The following is a 12,634-nucleotide window of genomic DNA, read 5'->3' on the forward strand; positions in this document are numbered from 1 at the left end:
TGTGTGTGTCTTTATATCTGTATAATGTTAGAGATCATGATATAAGACAATGAACCATAATGGTTTCATTGCTGAGCCTGTGACAGAGCTGAGAGTTTCATCTCCCATCTAATATCATGACCAGCCGTCACTGCTCTCTCCCCTCTGGCTCCAAGTGCAGGTGAGCTTCAAACTCCAGAGAGCAGGTATTTCCTATTCTGAATATTTCCCTAGGTATGGTACTCCCATTATTCTGAATCAGAGCCTTATCTCACCTACCTTGCTTTTCAGGTCACAGTCTCTGTGTGCCTCACAGAGCAGTTCCTCCAGCTCCTTCACTCTGTCCTGCAGCTGAATCTTGGACACCAACAGTTTCTGAATCACAAAAATAACTCTTTCAAATGGATGCTAGGACAAATTACAGCTTCATATTAAGAAAATATTCATAAAAGTTCTGTAAAGAGGAGACTAAATGTAGAATGTGTGATTAGTGTAAAGAAACATTGGAGTGTGAATGGTGTAAATATGAGCCTGCAGTTCTGCTGTTAGTAAGAGACTGGAAATGTACACTATAGGGTTAAAGTTAGGAGCAGAACAAACTTACCATCATCTGGTCTTTAACAACCTCTGTGTCAGGACCTAAAATAAAAAATAAAACAGTAGAACATCACACATCATCCTCTATTATTGAAGTGTTGAACTCCACACAAGCGATATTTTCATCACTTCTGATCCGGGTGAAGCTCTACAGCACAACTATTCCCACTTTTTCACGGGTCTCCAGAATAAAAACACTTTACTGATCTTCACTATCTACATGTCTACTGTGGGTTAAGGCTGAAGGACACACTGACAGATTTTATTCTACATTCATGAAGCTAAAATCCTCCATGTAGCTGGACAGAAAGAGAGAGTGATTTCATCCCTCAGGGCATCTTTCAAGCAGCGCGAGCGCCGGACACCATCTGGATAAGAGCTATTAACTTATGAAGAACTGAACAAATCTACTGAATTCATGTTTTTCTAAAGGAGAGAAGTAAACTTAGCACTGCATGGTTACACCAGGACTGAGAAATAGTTGTACCTTCGGTCGTGTCCTCGGGCTCCGCTGTCGTATCTTCGCTCCGTTTAACATAAGTGTAAATGCTGGCTGTCGCGGCTGCAGCTCCGGCCGCTAACAGCAGAGGGCGCAGTGGAAGACCACTAAATGCTCCAAAAAAGTTCATCTCTTCACTGTTCAAAGTAACTTTAATAAACACCTTACTCTCACAGCGTCCAGGAGATTTCTGAAAGCTCCGCCTACTTTTTTACGTTTTCAGATCTGTTCGAATTCTGCGCTATGACGTCACCAGCGTCCAAGCGAGGAAACAAGTGCGGTCACGTGATACAGTAAAATAAAAAAAAATCATCGGGCAACCACCCTGAGTGCTGATTGGTCAGCAGTAACCAGGGGGAAAATCCATCATTTCCTGTACCAAGTGTCCCAAAATTGCTATTAAATTATTGTTTGTGGTTCAAATTGAATGTAAATACATTGGTTAGAAAGCCAATAAAATTCCCTTTAATCTGATATAAATATAAAACACTGCTCTTTGTTAAGTTGACCGTCTGACCGTGTAATGACCAGTGCCATGTGTTTATTTTACAGCATCCTGTGTATGCGCGGATGGATACAGTTTCTATCGGTGCAAACTTTATTTACACATCACCACCCTACTCTGAGAAATTAGTTCCCAAAATCAGCCCAAAATATTTGCTACAGCCAAAACGGTTATATATTCTGAAAGTAGAGATTACGACCTTTATATTGTTGTATATTATTTTCAGCTTTGCAGCTCGTATTTACATCTAAATCCACGCTTCCCGATCTTTATACCCTGCGCGGTGTCCTCGATTAGTGAGAGAGTCGAGACGCCATTTTGTGTAGCTACTTTACCGAGACGATATATATATTATATATGTGTGATGATGTGTGATATATATATATATATATATATATATATATATATATATATATATATATATATATATATATATATATGCACACACAATTATTTACCACTGTTTTTCTTAATATGTGTACTGTTTTCATTTTGTTTGTTTAAATGAAATGAATATCATAGGTCACGATTGTAGCAAGTGTAACGGAGGTCAGCGGTAGGAGCTGTGCAGGTAAACTTCACTCCCCTGATCTCAACAGGTGTACTGGCTGACTGAATGATGTTCTAGTGGCTGTAGTACTGGTCCTGACTGATTCACCCGAGTTAAATCATCCGATTCTGCATATTAACTCATGATTCATGAGTCCGAGGTCTAAATTAACCCGATTCTTATTTGTCCTATGGCTGTCACCGTGTTCATTAACTGATTCAGCTGATTCTCAGCTGACTCGCGGATCCGGTTCATTGACTGATTCAGCTGATTCTGTGAATATTTTCCAGATTGTGTTTTATATCAAATTAAAGACAAAACATTGATTACAGTGGAAAAGCCAGAATTTCTTCTTGCCTCTGGCATGATCCCAGAATGTATGAATCCTGGAAGGCAGGAAATGTCATGAACTTCATACATCATATAGAGACATGTTTATTAAAGCTACAACAGTTATGAAGTGAAACCTTGTCTTTGAACTGTAATGCCTAAACCTGACAACTTGAGTGTTTTGATGCTAATTCATATCATTTACTTGATGTATACTCACTGTAACTGAAACTGTGATACCGAATATATAACTACACCGCAACATGATTCACTGAAAATGTGCATTCATTAAAAGATTTATTAAAAATATCAGCTATAAAGTATTTACAATATTTTACACAACACCTTTATTAATTGTTTATGTTATGTGATGTATTACATGTTTAAAATGGTCTAGATGACTTAATGGTTATTTGTGAAAATAAAAAATAAAACGTACTGACTTTCTACTTAAAAATCTCTTGTATAGAGTGGTTTTATGTTAAAAACAACATCCATTGGAATGCAAAGTTTGAAGGCAATATCTCTTCTAGATCAAAAGCTATAGAAATTTAAAGGCAATTTTTACTGACCCGGATTCACAAACTCATGTTTTGCGTTTCTCAAAGGCATTTACATAGAGCAAAAATTCTCTAAAATGGTAATTTTTTCAGATTTCAAATGCTCATAATGTTTGATCTACAAAATAAGAAAAATACTAAGCTGAAAATTTGATGGTGGTTGCTACATCAATATTTCTTATTACATACAGTATATTGAGCTAAATAAATAAGTAAAGCAAACGGTAACTAAAATAAATAAAAAGTAATAAAGTAAATAAAAAGTAGATCAACAACAAGATGAAGACTAATAATTACAATTACGACTAACCGTAATAATTATAGTTTATTATACTCACTATTATATACACTGTGTGTGATAGAGCTGGGGGATCATAATAATAATAACAACAACAACAACAACAATAATAATAATAATAGTTATTATTATTATTATTATTATTATTATTATCATTATTATTATCATTATTATTATCATTATTATTATTATTATTATTATTATCATTATTATTATTATTATGCATACATTTGAGTCAAAATCCAAAGCTAACTCTTATAGTTTAAAGTGAGTCTCGGTGCCTGTCCTCAGCATGAGGCCATCATACTGGAAAGCAATGTGACAATTACCCAACAAACACACACACTCATGAATAATAAAATGGCAAATAAGGATTTGTTTAAAAAGATATGTGAAATGAGAAGAGGAAAGGACAGAAATATGGGCTTTCTTTAGCACAGGTCACTACCAGAAACAAAACTATGAGTCTTTGGCCTTCTGTAACATAACCATCACAATCTGACTATTTATCTTTCACTGGAGATTAAAAAATAATATATTTCCAACATTATTTACATTTACACTTTACTGCATTTGGCAGACGCCCTTATCCAGAGTGATGTAGAAAAGTGCTTTGAAGTCTCTATCAGTGAACACATTCACACTGGTTAGTTAGTTCCTTTTCCAGTAGGAATTGGCCCCTGTCCACAGTGCCAAAAATACTCAAAACTGGTTTGTTGACCGTGGTGTTACTGTGCTTGACTGGCCAGCCAACTCACCTGACCTGATCCCTATAGGGAATCTGTGGAGTGTTGTGAAGAGGAAGATGAGAGACACCAGACCCCGCAATACAGATGAGCTGAAGGCCGCTAACAAAGCAACCTGGGCCTCCTGCATTAACAGTAATTTGTGCAAAAGGAGCCCCAAACAAATATTAAGTGCATAAATGAACGTACTTTAGTCAGAAGTTTTCTAGTTTTTCTGTATTATGAATTATTTCTTTGATTATCTTATGAAGCATTCTAATATTTTGAGGATTATTAATTTTCATTAATTTCCCATAAACACACTCCTAAACCTTGTGAAAAGCCTTCCCAGAAGAGGTGAAGCTGTTATAGCTGCAAAGGGTGGGCCAATGTAGTACCCTCAACGTCTGTGAATGGGGAAAATAATGTTCAATAAAAAGACAGGAACCGGAGCTGCTGTTTCACTGCCCGTGTCTGTATTGACTGAGCACCACGCGGCCCTCCCTCCACAGGTGAATACTCTCAGGGAACAGTAATCAATAACAGAGCAACAGACATAATTAATCATAAATATAAATGAAGATAAAAGAAACAAAGATAACACTTTCAACATTTGAAATATTTTCCATAATATATACATTATATTTAATTCTATGTCCCCCACACTCTCCCCTTCAACAAAAATGTCGTCCTGACATTTCTTTTCTAAACAAAACAGTTCCTCAGGTTGAATTGTTTTTTTTCCCCAACTGTTCCCACTTATGTACATGCTGTGCAATTACCCAAAGTTCATCAATAAAGACTTTTTGTGTGGTACTAGGTAAGTCCATGTGATAAATTTCTGCATTTCGTATGGTGTGGAATGAAACTCTATTGTGTCTGAATGACGGTGTACCCAGGTAATCGTATGTGAATGTCTTTGGTGGCCTCCTTCCTCTCCTAGGCCATCTGTATCCCTGTACTCCTTCACCGATACCTTCACCCGGAACCGCATGGACATCAGACATGCCTCCAGATTCTCCAACTGATTGTTCCTCCTCCATAACATCTACTTCCTGTTGAGGTACCCATTTATCTTGCATTTGGGCTTTTGTCCCATAATCATTTACCATCAAATCTGAATCAGTTGTTTCTCTTTCCTTTTCAGGTTGTCTGGACTGAACAGCAGGTAGGTTTGTGTTATCTAACTCACTGTTTTGATCTGCAGGTTGCTGAGACTGGGGGACAGGTAAGTAGTAGAATTCAGAATCTTCTTCCTCTTCTTCTGGACTTGACTCATCCCTGTCTACTAGTCTTGGTTCTTTGATGATTTTCTTTGTCCTTGACTCAGTTCTGAGGTCAACCTCCAACAGTAAGTAGTCACCAAGAAGCAAGAGATTATGATGAAGAATACAGGATCTCCCTTTCCCTTGTTCTGGTATCACTTCGTAAACTGGACCCTCTTAACACCTCTGGGTGTTAAGTTTTGCACTAGCACACGATCTCCAGGACACAAGATGAAGCTCCTCACCTTCCCATCATAATTCTTCTTATTTCTTTCTGCTCGATTTCTTTGCAGTCTGTCTGTTGATTTTGAATGTGATATATTCTATATCCAGGCACGTTCTGTCCTGGGCTGACTGCGGCCCTGTCATCGTTTGTTTTTGACCTCATCTTATTACCATGATATCCTTTGTTTTGTCCTAGAAATTCTTTCTGTTCTGTTTTGAGAACACGTGCTGAACACAGACACTCAGTGACAGTTCCTTCTTCCGTATCTTAGATAGGCCTTTTCATAATAAACTAACAAAACTGCCAGTGAACACGTCAACCACCACGTCTGTTTCTGCCGACGTCTTTTGTTTAGCTATAGATAATAATAAAGATTATAACTTTCTTCTGTATAAATACTCCCTGTTTATCTCATTAAATTTCAAAGAGTTCTGCTATTCAATCACTGTCTCTGCGTGGATCTGTAGCATCTCTTCCCTAAATTCAGCTCTAGAGGCAGCGGCAGCAGCGTGACTCAGGATTTTCTCTGAGTGAGTTTGAAAATTCTAACAGAATGCTTCCTGCATTTCTTCCTTCCATTTCCTAACATCACTTTGTGGTGAGTAGTTCATGATTCAAGGGTCAAGCCAAACAATAGATCCACAGGTAGTCTTGGAGACCTTCCGAACAGAAGATAAAATGGCGAAAATCCTGTGACTTTAGACTTAAAATGTATATTATTGTAGTTTACCTAGCTGAGAACTTTTAGTCAGAGAGCTATTATAACAGCAGATATTTTTAGAATGCTGCAGGAATGGTATTTCACACGGACTCATCCCCATTTAAAATGTATCCCCATTTTGAGAAGTCCCTCGACTTCTCAGCCCAGAAAGTGTTTCAAAAGAATAATGTCTGAGGTCATGGTAATATTTTCTGCACCAGGCCACCACTTGAGGCTCTCTCTCTCTCTCTCTCTCTCTCTCTCTCTCTCTCTCTCACACACACACACACACACACACCTAGACAGGTGATTCAGTCTCTATTCATTGAACATTTGACCTATGATGATGATTCTTTTGGCTTCTACATGATCCAATGATCCATTGCCTTTTTTTTTTTATTAAAACAGACAAAGTGTGTGTGTGTGTGTCTGAGAGAGAGAGAGAGAGAGAGAGAGAGAGAGAGAGTGCTTTTTCATGTTAAATAAAGGTTTTCTTAAAGAACCTTCATGATATCCACAGTTACACAAGTTTGCTGAGCTTTGTATTTAAAGATTTAGACACCAGATGGCGACAGTGAAGCATGTTGCACAGAAAAACACCACAGGAAACTCATTCTATCATCTTTTATAAACTACATTCTTTTTATCTATATTTATATTTCAGTCTCAGTCAGTCTACATAAATACACAGAAATGTTGAGGATGTTGAAGAACTTCTGCATGAACCAGAAACACATCTGATTATTTATTGACCTTTTATTTTTCTACTATTTTGTGACAGTTCAATCCACTAGTAAGAGAGAAAGTATTTAAAAAATGATGCAAATATGCATGAAGATAAAACATCTCAAACATAATTTTGAAACTGGTCAATTTTGTTCATGTGATTCTTCACTCACTCGAAGTCGGGATCTGCACACAGCTGACCATTCTGTAGAGTAAAGCTGCAGAGGGGAAAGAAGATTTACATCAGTGTGAAACTGCAGTAAAATCAGACAATAGCGAGTTAACAGTAAAAACTCGCTATGTTACAGCTATTTTACTGCCACCCCCACCCCCAAGTTCCTCTTTCCACAGCTTGACTGCTCAGAATAATGTTGACTGACATCTGTATCATGATCATTTCTCAGACCTTGTAGTAACAGTGTTGTGTGAGTGGAGTGACACATACAATGAATAGTTAATTACAAAAAATGACAATGTTAGATTCAGGATAAATGTAATCATTTTTTACTCAAGTACATTTGGATACAAGTACTTTTGACTTCAACCAATGGAGAAATTCAAATTGACTATATTTACCAGAGTAACATTTTAAATTTTGTGTCTTTTGTGTCTACTTTCACAAAAGTACAGGAGATGTGCATGGCCGCTTATGGATTCCTCATCTGAGCCATCATTACAGGATATTTCACCAACAATGAATCCAGCAGACGTTACCCAGCTGCAGGCCATTGTGGTGCGCCAAGGAGAAGAACCTGCAGTCTACCAGGAGCAGCTTACTGCAATTCAAGCCACGAATGCTCATCTGGTCCAATCACTCTCAGCCTTCCTGCTCCCAGGCATGAACCTACCCGGATGGCCCTGCCTGAAAAATTAGATGGATCTGTGGAGCGATGAAAAGGATTCTTGAGAAATCTTCTTCTGAGCCTGAGGCTTATTGTGAGGCCTCTGCTAAATGTGCCTTTATGATGATCGTACTATCTGGGAGGGCCTTGACAGTGCAGCAGTGGTGTGGAACTCAGACACCCAGGTACGCGCTTTGTTCACTCACTTTTCACAACTGACATGGGAGATACCGGGCAGGGAGATGCAATGTAGAAAGAAATACCCATCAGGAAAGACCATGGAATTAGAAGATGTGTCTAAATTTTTGACTGGTAGTGTAATTGTGGCTCATGTAGCCAGAATACTACCTCCATTCAGCTACACAAGTTATGTTGCCTCCTTCACACTCTTTTCCCCTTTTCTTCCTCTCTCTCAGGCCCTTCAACAGCCTCCCTCACCTTTTCCTCGCTGCCCTAATTCCCCCTTTACTTTGAAATTCATGCAATGAATTGCTTGCTTGCTTTTTTCTCACCCAACCCTGTTGCCTTGTTTGTGTCTGTGCCTGCCACTGCAGCCAAAAGTGATACATTGGTGGAGAATGTGGGCACGACACCCCAGCCCCCAGACAACATGGATCAGCTTATCAGCATAGATCAGCTTATAAGCACCTTCTGGAGACCAACCTGCGGCAGCAAATTGTGACCTGAGGGCTCACTGAGAACGTGCAAACTGTTATGAAGGAGCTGGTTGCCCTGAAGAAATGTCCACTGGTACCGTGACTCCTTTCCCAGACCTCTGGGAAGCTCTCGGCCGATGATGATGTGGAGGCCTATCTCTACATGTTCAAGATCATTGCCACACGAGAAAGGTGGGACCAGGAAGACTGGGCCTCAAGCTGCAGTCCTGGTACTAGAGTCCTACTCCTGAGACCTAGGACTATGCCACTCTGTGTAGCTAAATCTTAGCCCGTTGTGGACACTTCCGGTGAATGCTGTCAGTGAGTTCCATTGGTGGAGCTACCGACCCGGAACCAACAACTGTTCCCAAATGGACCAGCTGCTGAGGATTGCAAGGTAGTGGCTCCAGCCAGACTGAGATGGCAGAATGTTTGGCATGTGCAAAAACCGCATGTAAACTGTTTTAATATGGGTGGTGCTATAGACATGGATATATATTGAATGAGTGTTTTGAGTGTGTGTTGGAGTTCAAAGAGTTCTTTTGTTTTGTGAAAAAAGAAAGAAAGTTGTGTGAGATGGAAATGAAAGTCTTACTACAAAATATGAATAACTAACAAACTGTCATCATTGTCTTCATATACATCTGATTCTGAATGTAAAGATGAAAGGCCTAATGCTATAAACACAAAAATCTTACACTACACCGCCAACATTGGTCACTTGTTTTCCTTACCTACCCATGTGAGCATTTTAACTTGAGCATTTTAACTTCCACATTACAGAAGGTCTATTCTACACTTTTGATTACATTGAAGACATCTACAAACTCGTCCAGAGTCAAAGCCCTGGATCACCACTCTTCCAGACATGAAGACATACAGTTTTTGTTGTAAGAAAAAGAAACATTCAGCCTCTGGTAATTTTCTGAGTGTCCACATGCACTAGATTAAGGCAATGGGCAATGCAGTGTATATCGAAAGTTAGCTTTTCTACCTGCTTGATTCGTGTCTGCAGACGACTGAAGATACCACGCATGATGGTGTCACAATCATACACAATCTGGCCAACCAGATATATTCTAGACCATATCTTTCTAGAATATTAATGATCTGTTGTGTCAAACCCTCAGCATTTAACTGTTCTGCTTCCTCAAACTGCAAATAGTAGTAATACCTCAATAGATAGATCTTCTGTGGGATCAGACCTGATGGCTAACCTTCGCTTTAAGCAGCTGTGACATAATAAACCATAGAAAGTTACAAAGTTATAATGTTTTAAAATTCATTTAGGGGTTATTTCTGATTAAAAACAGGGAAATGGACAGAGCTACCTGATTCTATTTCTACTTCTTTGACATTTTTCTTATTGTCTTGGTTGTTAAGAGCCACTAGAATCTTTTTATTTATTCTTTTTATGACTTTGAGTCTTTCACCTGGACGGCCTCGCCTAAACAAAAGGAAACCCTAAGTCCATACATCAGCACCATATCTCCTCAGATTTTCACATTCATCGTCCATCTCTGAACCTGACCGGTTTTCCACAGAAGTCTCACAGATCACCTTTTACCTGCTGTTACTCTCTAGCTTTGCATATACTAATGCTCTTTGTGACGTCAGCATATTACTTACTCATGCATGATAGCGTGCATACGTTTTTTCAATTTTTCCATTTGGCTCTTGTTGTGTTCATTACTCATATTCTCCTGTTGTCATATCTGCTGGCTTTTGTGGCTGGGGCTCTTCTCTTCTCACACTGTACTCAAGGCTACTGTGCTTAGAGCTTCTCACACCTGATGCTGCACTCAAAACTACTTCCAAGTTATCACACCTTGTTCCCAACTCCATGTCTAGTGGTTTCACAATGACACAAACACACAGGACCTAATGACCTTAATGACCCTTCTTCCTATGTTCTATTCATGTGAATCTCCCAGAAACATGACGTCTCTCATGCCCTCGCCAGCCTCCTAGAACGTTTCTGCATCTCTGAGTCTGCTGATCCTTCCACTAATACCATGCTTGTGCCTGCACCTTCTAACTTTCCACCTTCACACGGTTTTCCTGGCCATACTAATGATTCCACTGAAGTCACTGATGTCACTTCTCTCACTTCTGGGTCATCTGCATCTCCTCCCTCCAGCTATTCATTTGGTTACACTCCAACTTCTCCAACCACTCCTGTCCTTCCCTCAGCCCCTAAGTGGTAGTGTCCTGCCTATGCCCCGTATATGGCTGATAATTAAACTGAGAATTGTTCATCTGTGTTTTACATCTACAAAACCCCTACTTGTTTTCTTACATAACTGTTTTACCTGTTCCTAATAAACTACTTGTTTACCGACTCTACACTTCAAGTGTGGTTATATGTTATATGGTTATATTCTGGTTAATATGGTTAATACTGACTTAATGCCATAGCTGATACATTTATGCTGTTATTATATTGCTTAAGCACAGATTAAAATAAGTAAGATTAACACAAGTAAATTTAAATAAGTAAAGATTAAAGCTGATTTTGGATTGATTCGATTTAGATGAAATGAGTAAATTTTAATATTAAAATTAATTTTTGATTTAAAGATTAAAGTAGATTTGGATTAGATTTAGTTTAAAATGACCACATTTTTCAGAAAATTTTCAACAATTTTCACTTGAGGATGCTGCTGCTCAGGAAGTGTAGAGAGTACACACACACACACACACCCATGTGGGGCCAGTCCAGTACCCACTGATAACTGATAAACCTATAATGGGCCCTTGTATATACCACATGGGCTTCACAAAGTGGGACCAATATGGGCCTCCTGTAGGTTGCCCAGTTGGGCCCCACATTTGCCCCAGTCAGAATATATGTGGGATTCATATGGGCTAATTTAGATGGGGCCCACGTGGAACCCGCAGACAAACCCATCTGGGGCCCATGTTTCAAGCCCATATGGGACCCACATGGGCCCCACCTTGCAATGTTGGCTGCGTTGTTTATGTTATTACACAATCGTTCGCGAGAACTCCAGTCATTACGACCTAATGGCGAGGCATATACAACAGCTTGCCGATGCCCGTTAAAATGATGAAAGGCGATTCATGTTGAGCAGAAATGATGGCCGCCAACGATGTTGGAGACGTCAAGGAGAGCGCTATGCATCAGCCACTGTTGTGGTGGTGTTACAGTCTGGGCAGGTGTGTCTACTCAATACAGAACTGCCCTACATCTTGTGAATGGTACAGTGACAAGCCAATACTGAATAATATCATTAATCCAGTCATTGTGCCCCTGCATGAACAACACAGGCCTAATTTCATCTTCATGGATGGCAATGCTCCAGCTCATCGAGGTCGCATCATTAGGGAACTGCTGGAGGCTGGGGTACCTCAAATGGAGTGGCCTGCACTTTCTCCAGACCTGAATCCCATAGAGAACCTATGGGATCAGCCGAGTCGCCGTGTAGGGGCTCGTAACCCTGCACCCCATAACCTCAATGACCTGAGGGCCGCCCTTCAAGAAGAGTGGAATGCCATGCCTCAGCAGACAATAAGTCGACTCGTGAACAGCATGAGACGTCGTTGTCAAGCTGTAATTGATGGTCAAGGGCACATGACAGATTATTGAGACATTGAGATTTTTTCTTGTGGTATACCCACCACTGTTGTTGGCTTTTGTTTCAATAAATTGTTTGAGATGAGGAAATCACCATTGCAGCTTCTACTTAAATGCCCTACTTTCATGATATAATATCACTGTAGCGTGAACTTTTTACATTTTCCATAAATTTCACCCAAAAGCCAAATATCCTTAACTTTTTGTGAGTAGTGTATATGTAGGTACATGTTTTGGATTTAAGTCAGGACAAGACATTGATTTAGCTACAGTTATAAATTTTAGTTTTTACGGAATCACACTTTTCACTTGAGATTACTTAAAGTAATAAGATAACTTGAAACAAAATTACAGCAATTAGTTGTTGCCAAAGTAAAAACTACATTTGGATGTAATGATCAATTTTAGGTTTTTATAAAGTGAATTAATAAAATTGTTAGAAAGTAGAAAAAGCAGTTGCATTGGCCTATTCCTTTGTAAAAAAAAATAAATAAAAAAAAATCAGTTTTTGACTTGTGTTGTGTTTGACTTGCGTTGGGGAAAATTGGAAGAATTGATTAACACATAATCAAAATAAA

The 12,634-nt window shown here is 39.1% G+C and overlaps 1 protein-coding gene across 1 annotated transcript in view; it reads right to left on the reverse strand.

The window, feature by feature from the left end:
• LOC131355604 (myosin-9-like) overlaps positions 1 to 1,230 on the reverse strand; it is a 20,193-nt gene extending 18,963 nt beyond the window's left edge. The window contains exons 1-3 of the mRNA XM_058393998.1: positions 1,064 to 1,230; positions 584 to 618; positions 259 to 354 (exon numbers count right to left, since the gene is read on the reverse strand). Coding sequence (XP_058249981.1) covers positions 259 to 354; positions 584 to 618; positions 1,064 to 1,205 — 273 coding nt within the window. The 5' untranslated portion in view covers positions 1,206 to 1,230. The remainder of the gene's footprint in view (positions 1 to 258; positions 355 to 583; positions 619 to 1,063) is intronic.
• Between the last annotated feature and the right edge of the window lie 11,404 nt (positions 1,231 to 12,634).

Source organism: Hemibagrus wyckioides, linkage group LG07 (genome assembly GCF_019097595.1).
Source record: "Hemibagrus wyckioides isolate EC202008001 linkage group LG07, SWU_Hwy_1.0, whole genome shotgun sequence".
Lineage (NCBI taxonomy): Eukaryota > Metazoa > Chordata > Actinopteri > Siluriformes > Bagridae > Hemibagrus > Hemibagrus wyckioides.